This window comes from Corvus moneduloides, chromosome 12 (genome assembly GCF_009650955.1).
Source record: "Corvus moneduloides isolate bCorMon1 chromosome 12, bCorMon1.pri, whole genome shotgun sequence".
In the NCBI taxonomy this organism is placed as follows: domain Eukaryota; kingdom Metazoa; phylum Chordata; class Aves; order Passeriformes; family Corvidae; genus Corvus; species Corvus moneduloides.
In genome coordinates, this window is record NC_045487.1 from 9,090,739 (window position 1) to 9,116,658 (window position 25,920).

Sequence of the window (25,920 nt, forward strand, 5' to 3'; positions counted from 1 at the left end):
CCGGGCCGGGCTGGGCTGGGCTGGGCTGGGCTGGGCCGAGCCGGGGCGGGGCGGGGCGGGGCGGTTCGTGCTCGGCGGCGGGCGAGTGTCCGCGCTGCTTGGGGAAGGCACACGCGGTATCCGGGGTAGGTACACGCGGCTTGCGGAGGTGCCGGCCTAGGGCTCTGAGGAGGGGACGAGCCCACGGATTCTCGGGCCCGCGGATTCTCGGGCCCGCCACGCTGGTTCCGGGCAGGGAATGGTGGAGAGTGTTCTGGCCGTCCCCCATCGCAGCTCATTCCTGAGGCGGGGAAGGTCCGGGCCTGTCCTGGTCCCGGTCCCGGCGTGGGGTTTGCGGGTCCCCCCTCGGGCAGGCTGTGGGGACTCCGGGAGAGGGGCCGCCGCCGGCCCGCTGTGCTCACTTACGGGGGTTCTTCCATGAGGATTTACTGCTGGCTTGGTTTTTTTTCTTTGTTGTGTTCTCAGGGATTAGACCTAAATGATCTTTAGGGTTCCCTTTCAGTTTAGGACTAGGTGACAGATTTTAGCTTAAAACGTCCTTATGAAAGAAGCGTAAAGCAGTCACTAGTACTTCTGGCCAAGGCAGGTGTAGTGGGGGAAATGTACAAGTATCCAGAGCTAAAGCGATGCCTGTTGTGTTTACTAAAAGTTTTATGGTTGGTTTGGATTTTTTTCACAGCCAGTATTTGGTGTATTATATTGAAGTGAAGTCAAAACTGTACATAATACATAAATAATACAATACAAATTGAGATTGATCATGAAGACCTTTTGTGGAAGAGCTAATCCAACCACTGGTTCGATGGAGTGGTTAGAAGAGGGTGAGGACTATGACTACCACCAGGAGATTGCAAGGTATGCTTGGAAAAGTAGCTTGCTATTCCGTTAAAAGATACCAAAAAACGAGCAAATCCAACTTTTTTTTAATGGTAGTTTGGGGGGGGTCTGTCTTTGTAGAAGTTCCAAGGGCATGAGGTAAACAGACTGTAGAATAGTCTGAATGTCAGTAAATGTGCCCAGTGGTGTACAAGGCAGAACTGTCAATGTCGAATTTTGTGAATTATTCTCCAAATAGTTTCCTTGTAAACTTTTTAAAATGTTTTCTGTGGGGCTGATCCTAATACTGACAGTGACTGAGGTGGGGCAAAATTCATTGACTAAATTTCTTTTAAATGCCAGTGCAAAATATAACTGCCAGTTGTCTGTTCCTGTTCTGCCTTTTTAAGAGCTTAGTGTAACAGCCAGAGAATGTGGGAAGATATATTTTGGGGTATGTTTGAGTAGTGCAACCCGTGAAGAAGGGGGAACCGAAGAAGTTTAAGTCTTAATAAAAAATGATAGGTCATTAGTAGTCTGTCTTTCATTGCTCTGTATAGCTCTACATCTGTCTCAGGTGCTACTTCACAGCTGTTTGTCCATAGGTCTGTGCCTTGGGCCCATTATGTGGAGAGGATTTGTGCCAGTGGTTCATGAGTTCATTTATATGCTGATGGCCAGATCACTGAAATTACATTATCCCTTAGATTTGAGAAACACTTCAGATCCTCAAAGCATATGTCAGTTTTTTGTGCATGTATGGGCCACGTTGCTTTGCAGAATGGAGTATTTTAACTGGAATATCTTTTATTGCAGGTCGCGCTATGCAGATATGCTTCATGATAAGGACAGAGTAAGTATAGAGGCAAAACCCTGTTGAATGGTGGGAAAAGAGCCATTTCATTTCTCTTGAATAGCTGTCACTGATTGTTATATAGGTTTTTCTGAAAGATTAAATGATGACAGTTTTGTACTCTCTAAGGTACCAGACCTGCTCTTAGATCAACAGATGCCCTCTTACATCTTACTTTAGTGTTCTGTTGTTTACTGCAGAACATTTTTATATTCGGTAGCCGATTTTGCTGTTCTGTGTTTGACATTTTTGACAGAGAGCTCATTAGATGAAATTTCAAAGGCTGTAAAAGTGGAATTATTATTCCATCAGTAATCTTTTGAAAGACTATTGTGGTGCCTCCACAGTAGGCCTCTCTCTGGTTATAAATTCACAGTCAGAGAACGCAAGATGTCTTTAAAAGCATAAATGGGTAAAAGGTTGCTGATTTTTTTTGTCTTCTCCGCAGAATGTGAAATACTACCAAGGTATTCGTGCTGCAGTGAGCAGAGTTAAAGAGAGAGGTGAGAAAGCAATTGTGCTGGATATAGGGACAGGCACAGGACTCCTGTCCATGATGGCAGCTTCGGCCGGGGCAGATTTCTGCTATGCAGTTGAGGTGAGCATTTGTTAGGAGTTGCACGTATTCAACACATTCTTTGTGATGGTCTTATTTTCAGACTATCTCTCTTATTTTTGTTCTGAAGGAAACAGAAATTCTCTTCACAATTGCACTTTTAATAAAAGCAGGGTTTTGGCCTATTTCAGTGACTATCTCAGTGCTGGTTGTTTTGGTTTCATTGACAGTGTCTTCAGCACCTGTAAGTCTCTGGGGGTTTCTGTTGATGTATGTGTATATATTTTTATTTTTACAAAGAAATTAGTTTGTTTAATGTAAATGCTACAATATTAATATGTATTCTTGTGTTTCAAAAGTTAAATTGGAGTAGCTTTTGGAGGCAACTGATACTCTGTAACAGTGGAGGTTTGAATTTTTCAAGTGAAGCTCGTTGCCTTGTTTCATGGTAGTGGACTTCAAACATAGGAGAAGATACAGAGGATGTTAATTTTTTTCAGAACTAAATATATTGCATTTTGTGTTGGTGCCCTTCCATTTTTGAAAGCTGACATGAGGGTACCATTTTGTTACACTCTTGCTGTTCACAGGTGTTTAAGCCTATGGCTAATGCTGCTGTGAAGATAGTGGAGAAAAATGGTTTTTCTGACAAGATCAAAGTAATCAACAAGCATTCCACTGAAGTCACAGTTGGCCCAGGTGAGAAAAATAGGCTAGGCTTAAAAAAAAATGGCAAGTACCTGAAAATTATGAAGAAATATGTCTTACTCGTATTCCTCATATATTTTTAATTAAAACAAGTACTTCGAGAGCACTGAGGGAGCTGGGGGTGCTCAGCTTGGAGAAGAGGAGAACCTTATCTCTACAACTGCCTGAAAAGGTTGTAGCCAGGTGAGGGTTGGCTTCTTCTCCTGGGTGACAAGTGACAGGATGACAGGAAATGGCCTCAGGTTGTGCCAGGGAAGGTTTAGGTGGGAGATTAGGAAAAATTTTTTCACAGGAAGGGTTGTGAAACATTGAAGACTGCCCAGGGAAAGGATGGAGTCACCATCCCTGGAAGTGTTCAAAAACATGTGGATATGGCACTTGAGGACATGGTTTAGTGGTGGACATGGAGATGGTGCTGGGTTGGTGGTTGGACTTGATCTTAAAGGTCTTTTCCACCTTAAGGATTCTGTGATACTTTACACTCCAGAAAGTAACACTGGAAATCTACTTTGAAAGAGAGTGTTCTGGTAATATCTCAGTAGCCATTTGCATTTCAAATGGAAAATAATTTCCAGTCTTCAGCAGACTCTCTGACAGGAATAATTTTTTTAATTACTTGTGTATTCACATAGCATTTTCTTGAAAGACTTACATAAAGGCTTAACATTACGATATTAATTTGTGTCTTTTAGATGGAGATATGCAGTGTCGGGCAAACATCCTGGTAACAGAATTATTTGATACAGAGCTGATAGGAGAAGGAGCTTTACCAACCTATGAGCACGCACACAAATACCTTGTACAGGTAAGAAAACAGGAAGTATGTCACATCTATCAGTAGAGAAATTCTTCTGCTTTTTCTTGAAGTAGGATAGAGATTATACAGAACTTAGGCTTCTGTATCCCTTGGTAAATACACCATTAGCTCTGCTAGTAAATCACAGGCTCTGAAATAACACCTGGTTGCTTTGTGTTGAAACCAATAACTTGCTGGTTAACCAGTGTCTTTCAGAAAGGCATCCAGTCCTGATTTGAAGCTCTTCTTAATAACATCTTCGTTCCAAGATGTTTTAAAAATTAAATTCTCCTAAATTTGATGAACTTTACCTCCCAGGCATTGGTTCATTTTTGGTTGTTTTTTCCTATTGTGCTCTTACTACTCCTTATGCATTTTGCATGTGAAAATATTTTAAACACTGTATTTAAATCAGTATGGTTTTTTTGAACATATGATCTACAGGTATAATTTTTAGGGCTTTCTCTTCTACATTTTCTTATATTTTCCCTTCATTAAAATGTGGATGGCAAAACTTTATTTAGGTTTCCAGGTTTCCTTTCACCAGTTTAAAAGACACTTTATAAACATAGTAGCACTCCATAACTTTGTACTGCTCTCCATATATAATTCCAAATTGCAATTAGTCTTTTTTTCTGTAAAAGCATTGTTTTTGGACTTCATGGTTGGCTCTTAGTTCATTGTGGGATTTTTAGGACAACTTGTATGTTTTCTACTCTTTAAACATGGATACAAAGTTGTCCTTGCGTAAATTATTTTTCTTATTTTCTCATTGCAATCACCAACTCTTTTTTTATTGTTGATAGCTTACTAGATTTCTGCCTTGAGAAGCCCAAGATAAATCTCTTATTTCAGAATGAGAGTGGAAATGCAAGTTTAACTGAGGCTAGTAAACTGATAATGTATGGTTAATGAAGTAATCTGGCCTTGCTGAACCACACTGAACAGGATAGATATGTATATTCTATTTCACAGAGAGATAAATTGCTCTGATGTTACAAAAGTCTCCAAAATAATTTGTATTTTAGATTTCGAAGCTCCCAGTCCAACTTTCTTTTAAGTGGGCTTGCATTTCAATTGATTTAATTTTCACTCATGTTAATAAGTCAAACTTACTGAATGTTTTTACCCTTTGTTTTGAACACTCAGGAAGGATGTGAGGCAGTGCCTCACAGGGCAACAGTGTATGTCCAGATAGTGGAATCCAAAAGAATGTGGTCCTGGAAGAAACTGTTTCCTGTTCATATTGAAGCAGAGGATGGTGAAAAAATTCTTGTTCCCCCTTCAGAAATGGAGAACTGTCCAGGTGTTCCTTCTGTTTGTGATATCCAACTGAACCAGATGCCTTTAAGTGACTTCACTACCCTTAGTGGTGTGGTGGCAATGTTCAGGTAAAGGAGACATTGTTTTGTTCAGAACAAAGTTACCCTGTTACACCTTTCATATAAGCTGTGCATTCAGCTTAAGAAGCTGGTGGGAATTTCTGAAGAATGCTGAACTATTTCTTTTTACGATTTTCATGCTTCTCTCTCTGCAGTGTGGATTTCAGTAAGCCAGTACAGAGTGCTTCTACCTATTATAGAGTGCAGCTGGAGCCTGTGAAATCTGGCAAGGCACAAATTGTCCTTTCCTGGTGGGATATTGACATGGACCCCTCTGGGATGATAAACTGTACAATGGCTCCCTACTGGGTAAAACCCACTTCTGCTTTGCAGGTAAAATACTGAGCCTTCAGATACCATTGTCAGATGACTGAGCAACTCTTCTGAGTACTGGGGGGTTTAAGCAGCTCTGCCTTAAATTGCTTAGGAACTTTGCTAATGTTTAAAGTATTGGAAGATGCTAAATAAGCAAACTGTAGAAATTTTAGCTATGGTATGTGCCCGTTTGAGGTTTTCTTTAATATTAAAGAGTAATTTTTATGTAACACTTAGAGACCGAAGCTGACTTCCAGGTACTGTTATTTCTTTTACTTTCAAGAAATAAAGATTTCTGTATCTTTTTCCTTAACTAGTCTTTATCCCTGGTTAAAATATTAGTCTGTGGTTTGCTTCCATGTAGTTCTTTTATTAAATTTCCAAATAAGTGTTATGTTTATGGTAGTGTGTTTATATGCTCATAAAAAAAAGAGGCTGGTGTAGGAAAATGCTGGATTGATATGGATATTTAGAGAAACCCTATCACTATTAAGTCAGATTCCTGTGGTTTTGTGTGAATGTATTTACTAGTAGGATGAATTTAGTCAAAAAATAAGTTACAAAATTATTGATTGTCTACACTTATGTTTGAGAATGATAATTTCAAATATTAAACTTGGAGGTGTTCAGTCAGCTTAGAATGACTGTTCAGCATGGGATACTTGCAGTGCAAAAACCAGCTTTTTGAAACACAAAAGAGTTGTGCCGTGACCAGAGTGACACTAAGTGATGTAATTCTAGGTGCATGAGGCTGTCAGCAATTCAATACAAGTTTCTAACAAGTGAACTGTGGAGGTGGAACAGCATTAATAAATGCAAAGCAATTTTGGATTGTTTTTAATTTTGTTGAAATAGAAGCTTGGCTAGTGAGCAAGCCAGTGGTCTCAGGCTTATTGTATTGCAAGAAATCAATATTATTCAACCTGTAATAGTGGTATTTATTCAGCCTTGCTAACTTGAATGAGATTCTTAATAGTGCATTTTTCAAAGTTGTGCCTATTCTCCGTAATTGATTTCCTGCTATTTGTTTACTTTCCATTTGCTATTTATGAGCGAGTTCCTAAGGCTTTGTATATATATAACCCTTTTCAGTGGAGAGATCACTGGATGCAGTGTGTTTATTTTCTTCCAAATGAGGAGCCAGTTCTGCAGGGTGAGAAGTTGTACCTGACTGCCTGTCGTGATGAGTACTCTGTGTGGTACAACCTGCAGAAAGCCAGGTAACAATCTGTTTGTGAAAAAGGCTGCTGTACTACTCCTAGCTGGAGTATTTGCTGCTCTTAGGGCATCTAGTTTTGTAGAAGAGCAATGTAAGAACCCAAGGACTAGAAAAATATGAAAGGCTGCTTCATGGGCAATGCACAGGTGGAAAATACACATTATGAATAAAAATACAGTTGGACTGCAAGCTCCTGCCTTGTACCTGGTTGCATTCTGTGACAAAGAAACATAAAACACTAATGGTTGATTCCTGGAAATCCTAAAATAACAGCTCAGCTGAGGTGGCACATAGGTAAAGAAGTGAAATAATTGCCATTGTGTTTCCATTTTCTATTTTCCTAGTCAGCACTGTCTTTTAGAGATTACTGCTTTCTGCTCAGATTAAAAAGAGCTTAATCATGTTGGTTGTGATGACGATAGCAGCTAACATTTTTAAAAAACAGTGCTAGCTTTAAAATGTCTGAATTTGCTGTGCCTTTTTTAATTAGGAATCCAAACAAGTAACTGTTTGCTGAAAGAGCAAAGCCTTAAGTACCTAACCATCACAGTGGGAAAATGGGGATGGTTCTTGATTTTGTCTTTTAAAGAAGGTGAAAATTCTTTTTGGCCTCTCTTCATTTGGAAATGCAGAGTTACAAAAATGTCTCTGGAGAACCAGTAACTTCGAAAAAGTGACAGCAGAGTTCATATGCTTTAATGTGCATATCAGCCAAAATGCATACATGTGCCTGTTTGCAAAAACCATGTTACTGATGCTGTAGTTAATATTTCATTGAAATTTTCTACAGAGAAGGGGAAAATAAAGCAGATGAAGAGGAGCATAAAGCAGATGTTTGCGTGGAGAGTCCTGTCTGTAGGTGTCGTGCTCATCTGCTTTGGAACAGAGCCCGCTTTGGGGAGCTGAATGATCAGAACCGAACACACCAATACATCAAGGCCTTGAGGAAAGTGAGTGCTTGTTGCCTGCAGGTTTTATTGGCTTCTCTGATGGATGCACATAATGTTAATTTGCAGTAATTCTTTATGGAATTTGTTTGTCCCCTGCAAAGGACTTTGCTCACAAAGTATATTTCTTATCCATCAGCAGATGTAAGTTATACTTTTGTCTTGAAAACTCTAATTACATTTTTAAATGGTAAGCAGCCATTTTTGCATAGAGTTTATAGCAGTTCTGTGTGTTTGTTACATGTAGTATTGGTAGTTGAATGAAGACATCTAATACATTTTTGAGCAAACTTTTTCAGACCTAAGTCAATGGCATTAAATGAGAATTTTTTACCATTATTTGATATGAAAGTGTATAAAGTACACTTGTATAAAGAACTTTTCCCTATGGAATAAGAATAACAATGACTATTTGTTTTCTGTAGGTTCTGAAAACAGATAGTGTTTGCCTTTGTATCAGTGATGGCAGTCTGCTGCCTGTGCTGGCTCACTGTCTTGGAGCAAAGCAGGTACAGTACTTCATCCTGTTTTTCAGATCTTGGCATTTTAGTTGGTATTTTTCTCTTATGTAATTCATTTCCAACTCATTATTTAACTATTTCCAGTGCCCCATCAGGGATAAGTGAGGAATAGGCTCACACTGTGTTGAAGGGGAGGTTGAATTCATCTCTGATCAAGCTGAAGTCTAGGAAGATAAATAATTACCAGATTTGACATTTACTGATGTGTAGTTTTGAAGGAAAGTGCTGCTTCCTGTTTGCCATCTTCTATCTTGTGCTTTTGGAAGCACTCTTTCTATGGACCTTAATGTCTGGCAAGGTTTTCTTCTGCTTTTATGTACCATAATTACATTTATTATTTGGTCTTGAGTGGAAGAGCTGTAAAAGCAAAGTAGGAAGCAGTAAGAATACTGGGTCTGTGTGTAACTGAGAGCTGAGAGCTTCCTGGCTGTCCCACATATATAAATTCCCTACTTGATGTCACGAGGCTCTTTAAACTAAAATCTGTTAGTGTTGAACTGAATATTTGGGAATGTGTAATGTAATATAATCTGCAGGAATGTAGTATATTGCTTAACTATTCACCAATTTTGGATAAAAACGAATGTTTTCTCTTACTGCAGAAAGCTTCTTAGCACTTTCCAGCTGACACAGTCTGGTCATGTTAAGCAGTATTTACGATTTGACACACTGGCAATATGCTTGCATTAGTTCATGAGTAAATATGTGCTTAGAACAAATGTTAATATGCTGTGTGCAACTTAAAGGTGGAAAAGAAATATTTGCATTCGGATGAGTTTTTTTCTGGTATAGCTGTGAAAACAGAATTATTTAGCCTGTAGTTTGGGGGGGTGTTTCGTTGTTAAAAATGTTTATTATAGTGGGCTGTGGAATAGGTGCATAGTTCTTATGAACTGTGCTCACTAGGGCATCGAACTGTTTCTTCATTCTTCAGTTACATATTCTTTTAATTAAAAACTATAAAGCTAGTTTGACTAACTGTGTATTTTCATTAGGTGTTTACGTTAGAAAACTCTGGTGTGTCCTGTTCTGTCATGGAAAAAGTGAGTATTCCATTTACTTTTAAAGCTGGATCTCTCCTGCAGATGCCTCTTGGCTTGTCTGCTTCAGCTGCTGCTCTGCTGCTGCCTTTGCCTTGGTGATAAAGGCCAGGCTGTTTGTGTCTGAGGATCAGTGAGAGCATCCCACAGCCTGCACCAGTCTTACCTGGCAAGCAGCATCCAGCAGTTGTCTTCCAGCTGAGACGAGTTGGGGATGCCTGCTCTGCTGTTGTCTCTGCCTTGGGGAAGGGCAGGGGAGGCTCTGCCAGCAGAGTGGAGGCTGTTCAGGAGAGGCAGCTGGTGCCTAAGAAGTGTCTGGAAGCAGCTTCCTGAAGTCATCATATGGCTGTGGCTCCTTTAGTTGACACTGTGTATTTGAAAGAGGTCTGGCTCAGCCTGCAGCTCAGGAGTGCAAAACCAGGAATGGTGGGCAAATGAGGACCCGAAGCTGGTCTCAAAGAGAAGCCAAATATGCAGTGTATTCATAGCTGAAGTGATTCTTACTTTTCTTGGTTATCCTTCTCGTATGCTTCAAAGTATAAATGAATGAAGGTGAGGAATCTGCCTTTTTACGTAGGTAATTGAAGGACTATGGAGGGCATGTGCTTCAGTTCCCTGGGTGTGACATGTTGGCTCTATGTGCATACAGCCTTGAACCATAGACATGTATCATCCTCACGAGTTATGGCAGGAAGTTATATTAAAATTTCTTCTGGCTACTGGGGGTTTTTTCTAATTTATTTTCAATAAAATTATTATTTTGGTCTCAACTGTGGCTTTTGATAAAGACAGTGTGCTACTTTTTGATTTTAGTTTTTTAAAGCAAATCATCTTGAAGATAAAATTAAAATAATAGAAACACGTCCTGAGTTGCTGAAGCCTTCTCATTTGGAAGATAAAAAGGTATGTTACAGTTGCTCAGTGTACTGAATTTCAGGGGGTCAGTAGGGAGCAGGAAGTAAAAATGAATCTTGCTTTCCTACTGTGCCACCACAATGAATCCTGTTATGTCCCAGTTCCCATAAAATGTCATGAGTAAATGGTTCACACCATGTGCAGCTAAAACTAAAGGAGACTAAAGATTGTGGGAGGGTTGTTGCTTTGTTTCTGAAGGGTCTGACTTTCCCTGCTGCATAATTGCACCAGTTGTTAAGGCAGTTTAACTGGTTTAACTGCATGTGTTCTACAAGGCTGTAGCTCTTTCACAGCTCTTTCACTCAAGAAGATTGCAATCTATTTGGAAGTAATAACATACTTTAAAACTTAAGAATTATATCAGTCATTTCAAAGCCTTCCAAACTCAAACTGCAGTATTTTCTCACAAACTTTGTTGTGGGAAAATTCAATTTAAAATGTGATAACTAAACCCACAAAACAATGTCCAGTGTGCTGTATGTGCAGTATACAGTAATTAAATCCCTAGGGAGCAGTAGAAGTTTTTATCTAGATGATTTCACTTAATATATTGCGCTGGCAGCTATTGGAAGATCTAAACAGCCTGTGTTATGAGTTGTACTTTATTACAATGATTTTTATGTCTTCCTTTCTTCGACAAGATTTCTGTCCTTGTGGGAGAGCCATTTTTCACTACAAGTTTGTTGCCGTGGCATAACCTGTATTTCTGGTATGCCAGGACAGCTGTGAGCACTCACCTTGCCAGCAATGTCACTGTGCTACCTCAGTCTGCTTCTTTGCACATGATGATTGTGGAGTTCCAGGTGAGATTGTTTAGATATTTACACAAATCCACTTAAAACTGAATATTCTTTCAGGACTTTTAAATGACAACTTTATTGCATCTTAATACCGTCCAATATGTTTCGTACTTACCAGCTGAGAAAAGAATATTTGATATCTTGAAGGTGAATGTTGTTGTTTCAGTCATCTCTTGTCAGCAAATCAACTAAAGTAATTTTGCCACTTAAAATGAAAGGGCTGCATGTTTTAATATATTTATTTAGAGAGTGCTGAAGCATGTGACAGTTGTGGTTGTTTATAAAATTTCATATGTTATTATATATACTATATATAAATATATGTATCAAGTCGATATTCTGCAGCATACCATTTTTTGAAACAAGGCTTTATAAGACTGTAGGCAGGATTCTCAATTGTATGGGGGTTTCTTTTCAACTGCTTAAGGCTGTGCACAGCTCTGAATATGAGCACATCTTAAAAATACTTTGAAAAGTCATATTTCAGATACTGTACAAAGTTATAAACTTACTTTTTTCAGTTATTAAGGACTTTGTACCTAAAGATTGTGAAGTGCTTACCTACAGTGACAATGGAAATTAGTGAAGTACTTTCCTCATTAATATGTAAAGTCCAATAGCTTAAGTGAGGGAACTGTAGTCCAGCGTTGTGTAAATAAATATACATATCTTTAAGTAAAACTCCTATAATCTAATGAATTTTCACATAAAAAAAACCAGCCTTCAGTTTATCTGTTAACAATGCCTGGTTTTTTTTGTCGTCTTTTCTCCCCTCTGGCTCACCAGCTGTGTAGTTTTTGTGTCTGAGCTTCTCTCCCTTAACAGTTTCCTTATTCGAATGCCCTTTAACCTTGTTCTCTTACTTCTGCTTTTGATTTGTGCATGTGAAAATGGGGTTTTTCTTTATCCCTGTGGGACTAATCAGCTGTGATGCACATTTTTTCAGTTTTCTGCAAAAATGTAGAGAGTTTAAGTATATACTGAGTAAATAATGTAAATCTGAATTCTGTAATAGGGAGCAGATACTTAGACTAATCAACAGTAATCAGATTGAGATAAGCAGTAAATTCTAATTCTGCTCTCTTATCTAGAGGATTTAGTTCCCTAGACCTCAAAGCATTTTGTAAGGAAGTAAGCATTATTCTCTCCATGGTCTGGATGAGGAAACCAAAGCATGCAGTGACTACTGAAGATTATTCAGCAGTCTAGTAGCAGAATGTAGAGTAACATTCGTGTCACCTAAGCCTCAGTTTTACATTTCCATATACAGGGTTTGTTCAGAGATGATTCCACATAAACATTTTGATAGAACACTTAACTTGTATTTTGTTCCCTTAAGCTATCCCCAAAGCTGATGCTTTAATTGTACATTTTCTTCTTTGCTCAGTGGTGAATCTAGACTCAAAGACTGGAATCTGTGGGATTTTAAAAATAACCTCTGCATTTACCAGTTCTTGGTTAGAGGGAATAGACACAGTGTTGCAAGGTCTCCTGCGGAACAGGGTCTGTAGGCTGTTCTGTCTTCTCAGAATGGATGTCTCATCACGGTTAAGCAATTAGCAAAACCTGGATCCAGGAGAAACAATTTGATGATTACTTCAGTTATAAACTTGTTTCATCCATAATTGCATTTAGGGAGCAGAGTGCTGCCTGTCTGTTTTGATAGTTCTGCTGGGTGTACCATTCAGAGACTCTTAGAGAGTCACTCTAGTTCATGCTGTATTCAGGCAGAAGTTATAAAGGTATTTGTTTAAATGTCCTGCTGCCAGCTTGTAAAGCAGGAACATTTGAGAGTAAGTGCAACAATGAACAGGTAATAAAAAGTGTATATATCTATAGTTAGTGAATTGTCATGTTAAGAGACCATTAATGAGGTCTAAGAAAAGGCAAATGTTGAACTGAATCATTGTCTGTCCAGTGGGTTGCTAAAGTCCGTGAGAGGCATGGTGTGAAGTGGCTAAAATGGTCTCACTCCACCTTGGGGGGCTAAAGGGAAGTGTGGTTCTCTGGTAGGCTCTGAGATGTTTGATACTGCTGGGAGCACTTACCTGTGCTGGACAGTGAAAGTGGAGGTGCTGTAAGGGTTAGATCTTGGTAAATCCATACCTGCTCTAAAATAAACTACCCACAGAGATTTTAAGAAATGTTCTTTAGAGGAGTTGAAAACAGTGATCAAAGAATTAACCGACTTCAAAAAATCTTTTCCCAGAATTATCTTCTGATTCTTGTGGTAGTTGTAATGGTTTAGGAATATATACACAGTAAAAAGTCTTTATCTGGCTTGCTATCAAATGTCTAAGCTACAGCTAAAATTATTTCAAGATTTCCTGTTTCCTTTAATAAAGCCAAACAAAATCCTGTTTTCATTTGTAGGACTTATGGAGAATCCGGAGTCCATGTGGCATCTGTGAAGGTTTTGATGTCCAGACTATGGATGATATGATTAAAGTAAGAAAAATAGTTTCAGCACAAGTCCCAGGAAAACAAAAATTCAGTTTGACTTAATAAAGCATTTAGTGACTGTTGAAAAACTTGTGCATTAGGCAGCACCTCATTGTTTGAGATTTCTGTCAGTTTCTAGAGCTGTGCTGTCAATATCCATATTTGAGTTAGCCATTGAGATTACATTTACAGTAATTGTGGAGGAGTACAGGAATTCATCTCGAGGGAGAAGAAAATGTCAGTACATTGTGTTTTGAAAGTGCCCGTTTCTATTTCAGGGATCAGGGCCCCAATCACAGCATTTGGTTTCACACATGTAGGACATTTTTTCCCTTGTGCCTGAGAAGTGCAGTCCTGCCCTCTTGAAGCTTTATTGCTTAAATATTCTGAGTTCAGGACCCATAATTAACTTAAAAACACGGACTCTTTGCATTTCTATCATTTTCAGTTCATTTTATTCTTTCCTTTCTTCAGGATTCTCTGAATTTTAGGGAATCCAGGGAAGCAGAACCTCACCCGCTGTGGGAGTATCCCTGCAAGTCACTCTCAGACCCACAGGAAGTTTTGACATTTGACTTCACAAAGACTGTACCACAACACTGTCTCAGCACCGAGGGCTCTGTAAAACTCTTACGGTCAGTTTTCTCAGTGCAATAAATATTCTTGTCATCATCCATTTTTCTACCAGGAGGTAGAGTTCCAGCTCTTTAGATGAGTTGAGTTTAGAGCTCTTTTAAGTGTAATACACTTAACTGGTGCAAATGTGCTTGGCAGTTTTTAATAACATGACCTAAGGTTCTGGAAGTTGCTCTGACGCAGACTTTCTGTGGCTATTCACAATAGGCTATAACAATAATACAATAATATTAGATATTATCAGATTAGATAATATGCCTCTGTTTAAAAAAATAACATTTTACTGGCTGTCACTGTGATTTATTATTTAAATAGATTAATTTATAGTTAAGAGAAAATAAAGCATTATCTGGATGTTTTTAATCTTCCTGTTTGTTGCCCATTGCTGAGTTCTTGCAGAAAAAGCTCCTGCGTAGCTTGTCAGATTATTGTGTTTAATAATGAATGAATTACTATGTTTAGTAGCTTTAAAATGACTGTTTTAATAGCTTTTAATGTATATGCTATTCTTCCTTCTAACTATAATCCTGGCAATCTTTATATTTGCCACATCTTCTGAGATACTTTCCACTCTAACTGTGGACTGTGCTTAAATCTGTTCAAACTTGAAATGCTGTTAAGAATTAAAAACCCAAGAAAGTTTTATTTTATAACTATCTGGAGCTTACATAGCTCAAACACTGCTGTGTTTCTCATTAAACAAAATTCAAGCTTTTATAGACTCCAGAGCCATCTGCATGGGGTTTCTGTGCCTTTGCAGCAGTTGTGTTTACAGGCAGCACACTGGCATGACCTCTGCTCCTTGTGGAGCGGGCACATGAAGTGACATGGTGTGTGTGGTAAATATTTCCTCTAAATTCAGAGTCAATAGAAACTGGGGTCTCTGAAGGAAGTTCTCAGCGTATGCTGTGTAATTTATGCCATGTTATTCAGTGCTGGTTAAGTGCCTATGCTGCTGAGCAGATGTAGTTATGACATGTTCTCCTCCATGCCTTTTTTAGATCTCATATCTGCAAATACTTTAGAAGTTGCTGGCCCCAATTACCAGCTCAGTCAGCTGTTCAGCTTTCTTTCAAGGAAAGAGTTGTTCATGCTCTTACAGCTCTCACTTAAACACTAGTGCAGTGTTTAAGCTGCCAGGATTATGTACAGTAACAGGTTTTATCCTGCCCCTCTCCCCAGGAAAGGCAAGAGCCATGGAGCAGTTCTGTGGATGGAATATCACCTTGCTGCTGATGTCTCCGTTAGTACAGGACTGATGCAAATGTCAAATGAAAAGGTATATCTTCAATCGAATTTATTACGTCAAAGTCTGTGTGTTTGCAGCGGGTCTCTGTTGGCCATGCTTGGATTATGTAGTGCCCCTTGTTGCTCTGTTTGAATACTGTGTAGTCAGAATTAGTAAAAATACCTGTTCATGTTTTAGTGGGGAGCAGGAGATGTACCTTAAAATCGGAGTCTGATTTACATCCAAATGCTCCCTAGTTTGGAATCAAATTCAGAATTTAAATGGGATGCTAGGTCAAAGTAGAGTTTTTTCATACAAATAACCTCATCTCAGTTTAACAAAAGCAAAAATTTGGAGGGTAAGGAGTAAGTATTTTTAGTATTCTGTCTCAATATTCTTTGGCCAAATCCATTTTTGACTCGGTGACTTCAGTGTGTGATGTAGCAGATGGTATTTAAAGTTATGTGTTCCATAGTGGAGTGGATGGCAGTGTAAATGAAAACTGTTGATCATTGTGTGCTCAGCTGGGAACAAGAACTCTTACTGCATTCTTACTGTATAGTAATAATACTGGAGATTTTGACTGCTTTCACTTTTAACTCTCTCCTGTAGGGAATCTGTGAATGGAATCCCCACTGCAAGCAAGCTGTTTATTTCTTCAGCTCTGTTATTGAATCAGAAATTCTGTCAGAGCCTACTGCTGTCACATATGCTGTAAATTTTGACACAAAGACAGGAGAGATTGCCATGGATTTTAAGCTATTATAAAATACTTTCCTTTTGTTCATATTCCTAAATTATAATAAACATACAGTATTTTTTTTTTTTTGTATAGCAGGGGGTTTCTTTTATTGTGTTCAGAGAGCAGACTGTTCTGAAACATACTTCTAACTTTTTTGGATTTGTTTTCAAAATACAGTTAGTGAGGTAGAGAGGAACCATTTCTTAGGGACAGGTATTCTTGTCATATATTCTTGTATATATATATCCATATATACACATGCTTTAAATCATCTCTTTCAGGGTTTCACACAGTGTTAATGAGCTGCAGAACAGTTGACTTGACAGTAGCAGCTGGTTATGTCATGGCATATCATGCATATGAGGTCACCAGGCCTTAACACTGACATTAGAGAAAAGTCAGTTAAACAGATCTATTTCTAGGCTGTGCTCTTTTCACTGTAAAATGGAAAATAATCTCCAGAGTGCACCAAAAAAATCCCAAGTCAAGCTACATATGTATATTAGTACACTTAATAGGGAGAAGGAAACAGCTTAGCTGCTCTCAGACTTGTCTAAGTTGTGGCTGGTTCTAAGCTGAAATGGCCAGTAAATTAAACTGTGGTGCACTGATGTTCTGCTGGAACTGATGTTCTGTGATGCTGCATTTCTGAAGAGTCCTTTGCCAAACAGTGACCAAAATCTGGGAAGTTGTAACTGGAAATTAGAAAATGCACATATTCAAATTAGTTGGAAGTGACAAACTGATGGTAGTCTGACCAGAAACAAAAGGAAAAGAATGGGAGTAGTCTAAAAAGAAAATCTTTATGAGATATGTAATATTCCATATATGATTAAAAATGTGCTCTTAAACTCATTTCATCAGAGGTGTAAATAACACCTGCCAGTTTGGCTAACTTGTAAGGTGCTCTGCAGTAGCACATCAACTACTGGGGTTTTCTTAGTTGCTCTCCAGATCACACTGGCAGCAATGGCATTGTGTGAAATGAGTTCTGCTTTAGATGAACAATCAATTGGTGTATCTGTTTTGTATGTGTGACCTATTAAGATTTTGATAGAAAATCAATGTCCTGCCAGTCCCAAATTGTGTCAGCCATCCGCAGGGATAACAGTTACCAAAGCTACTCCTATTTCCTCTGAGCAGCAGCTTTAGCAAAGTGAAAGGAATACCATGAGGAAGCCACAAGGCAGCAGCAGCCTCCCCTACTCTGCTTTCCTGGTCACCATGATACATCATTCTTGTGAGTAAAATGTTTTCCTTTTTCTTTTCCTAACGGTGTGATCATATTTATAGACCCACAAGCCATCTGAAATATTCCTAAATTTTTAGACCCATTTTCCTGATGAACAGAAACCCTGCAGCTCCTGCTGAGGTCTGTGAATTTCACTTTTCAAAACTGCACTTTTAAGATGCTTAACTTTAGTCTGTCATCTCTTACAGACTTTGCTGGAATATGTAGGTTGCTGTTCATGAAACAGTTGTTTTAATTTTGATACACTGTGCTTAGCCCACAGAAAGTATGGTAGCAAATATTGTTGTTATGTGTTGTACACAGTACAGTTGGAAAGGGAACAATAATATGGCCAAACCTTTAAAGTAGTAAAGGCTTGGACCTTTATTTTTTTTTAAAAAAGGCACAGGCACAATTGTGCAAGGCTGGAAAAGGCTGACATTGTACAGCTGCTCTTCTCCTGACTCTGTCCTGTAACTCCTGAGTCTGGCCTGACACAGAAAGCATGAGCTGCTGTTCTTGTTCTGCGGTAGGAAGAGCTTCTGAAAGTGCATTTAACTGCACAAGTCATTCTGGATCCAGCAAGAGAATACAGTGTTCTATAGGGAACCCAAAAATAATAGCAATATATTAGAATTTATATGTTTGGAAAAATAAGATAGGAAAAAAACACAACCAAAATCACAGTGTTTTATTGTGTAATGTTAACTTTCTCAAAGGTAGCTGTGTATGGATGTTCCTGAATTGTGCTTCCTAAGAAAAAATTAAACATAAATTTGTTAAAATGCCGAAGGGAAGAAATCCACGCTGATGGGAATTTGTATTTTGTTACGAGTGTTATGTATGTTGAAGTTATGTGGTCCTTGCAGTGGGTATTAGGGATGGTGACTGAGGGGCATCCTTGTTAAACCCTTTTGATGTTGTGACACTTGGGACTGTAGAGGTTCTCAGGGGTGAGTGCAGTGAAGGGGAAGGGCAGAGGCTTTATGCAGTAGCAGCAATCTGCAGAACTGTGCTCCCAGGGCTGAACTGTCTGCTGTGTGCATATAAGGAAAACATCTTAAATTTCAGTATACCTGGAGCAGAAATTGCATTGCTGCTATCAAAAAAAACCCCAAACCACTGGAAGGATGGAATGCCGAGCATATTTTAGCACCTTTGGGTTCCTTAGAGGAGCAAAATCTGATGGATATACTCAAGAAACCTTGTGCATGTTTTAGTTCACTGTGAGTGTTACCAACATCACTAATGCTTGTTGGTTTGGCTTGTGCATTTAGACAGGCACCACAACTGCTTTAAGGATTTGGTTAAAATTGCTGGGAGCTGTTATGTTGAGGCAAGCTCTTACCACGTGTGTGTGTACTTAGGACTATTTATTGTATGTATCAGTCTTCCTTGACTTACATGAGTTCTTCAGGTTGGACTTAAAAACCTAATGTGATCTGTAAATTGTGTGGAAAACAGCTGCTTACAGGGGGGGACTGGCCATTTCTTACACATGTGTGCAAGAGCAAAATAAAAGACTGCTTCTATCTCTGTCCTCTTCCACAGGGCATTTTACTGCAAGCACGCACTTGGGGGAGGAAAGCCACTTTATCAAAAAAACACATTACCCAGGAGCAGCATTCAGCCTCCCATTTGTTCCCAGACCTGACAGAAGCATTCCAGTGATGTTCTGAGCTGGAAGAGCTGCTGGCTATGGGCATCTTAATAAGCAGAGCAAGAATCCTATTTTCTCTTGGAAGGAACTTACTCTGTGCTGCCACTACAGGCAATTTTTTTTCTTAATGACAACAGCTTCAATCCTGACTAGGCCTGCAGGTACAGATGCACGTTCTAATAGAAACAGGATCCTCTGCCAGCATTGAACTAACAGTATTACAGTTCAGATACTGCAATAGAGCCGGTGTCTAGCTGGGCAGCTTTTTTAATGCAAGTCATGGGTTTTAGTCAGGTATTAAAAATCATAATAAACTACCAAGTGTTGCCATTTGCATTTAACTTCCCAATTTTGGCTTTACTGCGGAAGTAACTGTTCTGTAGTTCTGAATTGCGATGTAATTTTACTAAGATGTGGTGGTTACCACAGCAGAGCTCCACAAGAGGGTGCTGAGAACCCACTTCGAAATTTCTAGCGCATTATAAATCAGGAAAATGCAGAGTCTTGCCAAATGCAGCTGTCTCATTCAAATCACACGTCGTGTTATGAGATACAATGTACATACATGCATGGAAGTGGAAAACTAGTGAAAAAGGTGACAACTGCTAGTAAATCTAATCCAGACCTGCACCTACTGTTAAAGCAGGCAGGCAGGAAAGTGTCTCATGCTGAATACACAGAGTGAGTAGTACTCCTTGGACAGTGAAGTTGTCATGGTCCTAATGAAGGACAAGCCTTGCATTGTAAAGGGTGTTTTCTAAGTCAGGCAGCTGCAAGATTTGTTCCTTTATTTGCAGAACTGGTACCTTTTGTCTGAAGGCTGGGCACTTCAAGGACTGAGATCCTGGAGCTTGCTTTTCTCCTTCATTAGTCCCTTTGAAACTGCTCTGTGTGGGCTTCCTGCATTTAACAAGATAGAGGATGCATTTCAGGACTAACTCATTTAGTCACTCATCTTTTGTATTCTGTTTGTAGTTACAGCTGGTTGTTAGGGGGGGGAGAGACTATTACAGCTTCCTGGTGTTGGATTTTTCCAATGATGATTGTGAGCTGAATACAATGGGTGCTTGTGTTGTCATTCTACCTTATTGACTCTGATAGCATTGCAAAATGTTAATTTGGTTTGGTACTTAATCATTGTAATACTTCACATTTCCAAGCATTTAATGCAGATTAGTGATTAAGATGCTTCTCAGAGAGGGGTGTGTTGTCATCTCTATTTTTCAGATGAGAAAAAACCTAAGTGTGCTTTGTGTGGGTGTGTGAGTGTTTCATCTGCCCCAGGCTCACTATAAGATTAGAGCCTCAGAGCTAAAAATGACTTGCTCAAGGCCGTGCAGAATAGACTAATCCCCTGACTCCCCAGCTCTGCTTTAATCATTTGTTTTCTTAGCACAGTGTGATTTCAGATGCAGCCTTATGAGGTTTGACTGAGATGCAGCAGATAAAGGCTCAGAGGCAGTAAATCCTTGGATAGCTCAGTAATTAAAACCACCTGGGTTTTAACGTACATGTAAAATATATTAATATTATATAAAAACTACATACTTAAATATATATATTTACAAAGCTATAGAGCTTTGGTCTTATTTTTAAAAGCTGTCATGAAGATGACCCACTTTTTTTCCCCCCCCAGGAGGAGTCTGCCTAGGATTTGAGAGCCCTGAAGATGCCTCTTTTGTGGACAAGGGCACTAGTGAATGAATGAGAGCAGATGATCTTCGTGTGTGCCACGGGAAAGCCCTGTAATTGCAAGTCTGGCTGCTCTTCACAGAGGTGTGGGCACAGTCCCAGGGTATCTTGGCCTTAAGTTACACAAGACTGGCCATGTACCCTCTGGTTCTTCCTCAGGGTTTTGCTGAAGTGCAGCTGCATGACGAGCTGCAGCAGCCCCTTTGCTGTGGATTGTGCCTCTTGCTCCTGTCATTTTCCACAGCCTCTGCTCTCTCTTGCCTTTTACATCACTCCCTTGGAGAAGTGATGTTCTCGTGCTTTGGGAGAAGGGAGTGGGTGCTGCAGGTTACTGAGTGTGCTCTTGCTTCTGCAGGGTGGTGGATCCTGCTGTATCTGTCCTCACATAAGGTGCCTGCTGGCTTCCTGTTAGGGTATCTAAGAAACCAATTACTCACACTCCTGACAATCAGCAAATAAATTGAGCTGCGGCGATGAATGAGGTGGGAGTGAGACACAAACAGCCTTCACTGCGGCACTCCAAAATGCCATATCCCTGCTCAGCTGCAGTGTTTCTAGGAATGGTTGGAGGCACTGTACAGTAGGTTTGCATGTCTCATCTCATGCCTGCTTGACAGGCAGCAGCAAAGTCACTTGTGCCCATGGACTGATGAGAGAGGATGAGGCACCCTCACATGCGGTGGAAAGGCTGGGAGTGCATCCAGAAGTGGGATGAATCGGAGGCTCTGCAGGACTGGCGCCTGGCAAGTGCAGGGGTGCACTTCATCGTGTCCCAGTGCCCCTTTCTGCCAGGCTCCTGAGGGGCTGAGCTGCAGGGGGGATGGACACATTCTCCTTAACCCTCCCTGTGCATCCCAGTGCCCTGGGCTGTGTCCTACCCAAAATAAGATGTGTCAGCTCTTGCTGTGAGCCCATAATGAGAGAGCTGCTGGGTGAGGGGCTGGCTGTGTTTTGTGAGCAATAGTGGGACTTGAGAAACAAAAGTTCATGTGTTGAGTGTGTCTGTGTGACTTCCAGCCTGAGGGCACCAAGAACACAGGAGTAATGAACTGGTGTGAAGAGAATATTCAGACCATCTAATTTTGCTGGCTGTTATGCCATGTGTGTGTCCTGGCATGCTGGGACGTGGTACTGAGGGCCAAGACAGTGGCCTTAGTATTGACTGCTCATGTTCCTGCTGTTTTAAATCAGCACTGGGGTTTTGTGTCTCTTACCTCCTGAGCTGATGCTGTTTAGGTGTTCTCCATAATGTTTCTCATTGCCTGTTTCTATTGAGTAACAATGGTCTTTGGACTCCAACTCAAGTAGTTTCATTACTTTAGTGGAGTTTAGGTGATGGGCCCTTAAGTGACACTGTTGGCATTGCTGCTTCTTGAGCCTTGGTCTTGCTTAAAATCAGTGCCCATCTCTTCTTCCTGGAGCTGCTGTGTCCCTGTTGGCCAGGCTGGTCCTGAGAGCAGAGCAGAGCTGTCAGAGCTGATGGGAAGTCTCCCAGAATTAGGGACTTGAACCTCTCTCCAGCAAAAGCTCTTTCTGCCTAGAAATAAATTTCATCTAAAGTTTATGCTTCTGGAATTGATGCACAAACCCAAAGCTTTATCTGAATGCACTGAAGAGGCTTTGGCTGTGGGAAGGTGTGGTAAGTTATAGCAGTTCTCTTGTGCAGCCTGTGTGCCGTTAGAGAACTCCAATCCCGAGTGTCCAGGGCTGCATGCCAAGGATGGAGGGTTTGGTGGAGGCACTGTTAATACCTTACGGCCCTGTGTTGAAAACTGCTGGCATACTGCATTATGATGGCTTAGTATGTGTTTCTGTTTTGTGTGAAACTGTTAGGGAAGCTGCCATCTCTTCTTCATGCACTAAATTAATTTCTACCCCTGCCCTGCCCTGGCCCTTCACTTTTTGCTAATACTGACTAGTGCTCAACAAAAACTAGCAGTTCCTTCTGCATTGCACAGCAGAATAAATGAACTATGAAGTCAACTTCTGTGTTAAATGTTACGTTTTTATCTTTTCTTGCATTATCTTGACACATACCCCACAATATACATGAAAAAAAGTCTTCAAAAAGGGAAGAAGGAAAAATACCTAGGAAAGTCTATGTCTTCATATTTCGATACAAAACAGGCTTTATGTTTTGTATTGAAATATGAAGACATAGTCTTTCCTAGATATCGGAGTGCTCTGCTCCACAGATATCATGGGTCTGTACTGACAAAGCATTTAATTTTTGTGCATTTTCTTTTGTGCTTGTCACAGATCTGAAGCACTTCAAGGCCAGTCTCATCCATGTGCACTGCTGCCAGGCTGAGGGGTTTATTTCATGTCACAGACGACATGAATGAAGCAGCAGGGTAAAGGCATAAGCAGCATTTCTCTTCCAAAAGGGGCACCAGCACCTCAGACCATCTCAGCCGTGCTTCCCAAACCAGATTAGTGCCCAGGCTGAGCTCCTGGGGCCCCGATAATGTACGGGGTGTGTTAATGTACAAACATGGTTGTCAGCGTGTTCCTTGTTCCAGAGTGTCAGTACAGGTATCAGCGGGAGGTTTTGGTGAGGATGTCATGTGGCCCTTTCAGGTGCTGTTTATCCCACTCTCTTTGAGGGCTCCCTCGATGGCAGATGTGTCCCCATTTAGAATGGTGCCATTTTTGTTGTGTCCCTGTGCCAGTCGGGCAGGCCCTGAATAAATACTGGGATTTTCTCACAGGAGATCATCTGTTCAGATAGATGCAGTGCCTTACATCCACTGCCAGCTTCCTGCTGCTTTCTTGGATGCTGCTGCCCATATCCCTTTGCTTGCAGGGAGAATATTCTACTTGTGTCCCTGCCCCTAGCTGGGAACGAGATACACTGCTCCATTGTTTACCTCTCCTAGAAGCTGAGGGTTGTGACTCTCTTTTTGCGACAGTCTGTATTTGCATTCCCGGGGTTGGCTGGGCAACAGCTAATCAAGTAATTACATTTTAAATAAGATTTTACAAGAAAAGCATGTCTAAAAATAAAGGCAAGGTGTAGTCATGCTTGTCACCAACAGAGCTAGTCAGCTGTGTGTGTTCTGGGGAATGTTTCCTGAGCAATTAAGGGCCATTTAATCTTTCTTACTGTACTTAACTCTTTTTGTTGTATTTTTAAAAATCTTTTTAGATGTTCTCCTATCTTTGCAGTATGTCTGTAGATCCAGTATCTCCTCCCATTCCTTTTCCTTCCATTCCCCCCCACTCCCTGTGCTTTAAGTACAGTCTTCTCACACAGAGTCTTGACAGGCAGCTATTCATACTTCAAGAGTTTGTGCTTGTAAGCTCCAGTTCTGTCCACATTTAAAACATGAATAAAAATAGCAGTGTTGGGGTTTTTTTAATAATAAATGGAAGGTCCCAAACAGATAATTACGCTTTCCATGTAAATAAGCATAACCCAGAAGCAGAAGAAATTCTGTACTTTCCCCCGTCTTCAAACCAAACACAGGAATGAGTGGGACCTTCTGGGTTGTTCTGTATCATCCCTTCCTACAGCTGGGCTCATGCATAGAATCTCTGTAAAAATATATTCAGCTCTGTTTTAAAAGCATTGGGGCTTCAGAGAGGAATTTTTTTTTGTTTATTTTGCATTCCACTGTGGTCATTTGGAAGCTAGTCTTGAACTTTCCTCGTCATGTGGTCAGAAACCTTCTTCTAATTGTCAGCCCACGAATCCAGACCTGGACAAGGACCTCTTATACTGGGTGTGGAGCCACTGCCCAGCACTTGACCAGACTCAGCATTTCTTTCTGCCAGTGTACAATAAATGCTACATTTACAGCTTCTCATTTGCTCTGCCATTGGAACAGAGCTGCGGTACGATGAGGTTTCTGCTGTGAGGTGAAAGGACACTCGAGGTCAGCTGGGGACAAAAGGGATCTCACCAGGTAAGCTCTGTGAGTTCAAAAGTGGCACAGAGTTTCAGGAGCACTCATAATGAAGTGGCTGCAGCATGAAGTCCTGCTTATGTGCTTATTGTGGCACAGAAGACAAGTTTGGTTAAAAGTCTAAGTTTGCTGTGGCTATAAATAACTTTGTTGGCAAATGTGGAAACGAGAAATTAAATGTAACCAAGGAATAACAGAAAATAGAGTTTTAAATACCTGTTTCATAACAGTCTGTTTTTGGGGCGGAGAGAATGGACCAGGTTGCATACTGAGAATTAGTTTGTCTTGTGTGATACACCTTTCATTAGAAATATATTTAGCATAGTGCTTGGCACCATGCTAGGCCTGGGATTTTTGTTTGTTTGGTGTCCTGCAGACCTTGCAGCTGCCTTTTGTTCCTTGATACCCTGATGTCCTTACTAAGCAATATAAAACATTCCATGTTGACTTTGCTGGAGCTGGTGGTAGTGTGGCAGTTGACCTCAGGAGAAGTGTTTTAAATGTAGAGAAAGAACCAGCTGGATTTTTCTAGCTGTTCAGAACTCTGGATTGGCCTTTAAAAGGTATTTAAGAACCTGTTACAAAGAAGGTAATGATTATACCTAGGCAGGTCTGAAAAGGTAGTGAGGATGTTGCCCAAAGTGTAGCAGGGCTGGGTGTTCAAACTCTGCTATTTTAGAAGTTCACAAACCTCTTTAATGAGAATAAAGGTACCTAATTACTTTTGATGTGGAAAGATGTCATCTTCCCCTCATCATGCTCATCTCTTTCTGTTCACTGTGGTGGGATCAGATATACTGCCACTGGGGAATTTCAGGTTCTGAACTCCCACATCACACTGGCAAAGTGTTCAGAGGCTTCTGAGCAGACACTGCAGCCTGTGATGCTGTGGCAGCATTGGAAACCCCTTCAGTTGTTTGAATCCACAGAATCCCAGAATGACTTTGCTTGGAATGTAAGACCTTAAAGACCATCAAGTTCCAACCCCTCTGTCATGGGCAGGATGTCATTTACTGGATCAAATTGCTTAGGGTCTCATCCAACACAGCCTGGAACACTTCCAGGGGTGGAACATCCCTGAATCCAGAATCTTAAAATTACATTAGTATTGTTGTGGAATAAAGCAGTTCTCAGCCCAGCTGCATCCTGAACTCTCTGAGTCATCCTGCTCAGCATTGGTGGGTCCCAGGTCGCATCTGTGGGGTCTGTCCCCCCTGGCCTGCAGACACTGTCCTTTGCAGGCAGCTCTGGTTCCCTGGTCTGACACTGCGGTGTCTTGGCCACCATCCTCCGTCTCATTAAGGCAGAAGGATTTATATCAGTTAGTAGCTAATACAGTGTTTAATGTGTGTATCTGTGAGGCAAATTCCATTTTAGCCGGGTGGGAAGCGGTCAGGGATATCGATATTCCATGTCCTAATGACAGCCCAGCATTCAGGATCACATTAAGGTCTCTACTGAGCTCAGCTCACTGACGCATCCTGTTGCTGGGATTTGGAAGGGTCAAATCATT

General features: G+C 40.5%; 1 protein-coding gene across 3 annotated transcripts; it reads left to right on the forward strand.

Annotated features, from left to right (window-relative positions):
* The first annotated feature begins 33 nt into the window (after positions 1–33).
* Positions 34–18,683, forward strand: PRMT7 (protein arginine methyltransferase 7). 3 transcript variants are annotated; one of them, XM_032121710.1, is made up of 18 exons: positions 34–125; positions 680–855; positions 1,633–1,669; positions 2,118–2,267; positions 2,816–2,924; positions 3,626–3,738; positions 4,879–5,120; positions 5,267–5,444; positions 6,519–6,646; positions 7,436–7,595; positions 8,018–8,101; positions 9,109–9,156; positions 9,967–10,056; positions 10,710–10,871; positions 13,242–13,316; positions 13,785–13,945; positions 15,129–15,225; positions 15,787–18,683. In XM_032121710.1, exons 2-18 carry the CDS (start codon positions 761–763, stop codon positions 15,940–15,942), a joined length of 2,085 nt encoding a protein of 694 aa, XP_031977601.1. In that variant the 5' UTR covers positions 34–125; positions 680–760; the 3' UTR covers positions 15,943–18,683. The 3 variants fall into 3 exon arrangements, with proteins under 3 accessions (XP_031977601.1, XP_031977603.1, XP_031977602.1); XM_032121711.1 differs by lacking the exon at positions 34–125 and adding an exon at positions 141–294; XM_032121712.1 differs by lacking the exons at positions 9,109–9,156; positions 9,967–10,056.
* Positions 18,684–25,920: the final 7,237 nt, after the last annotated feature.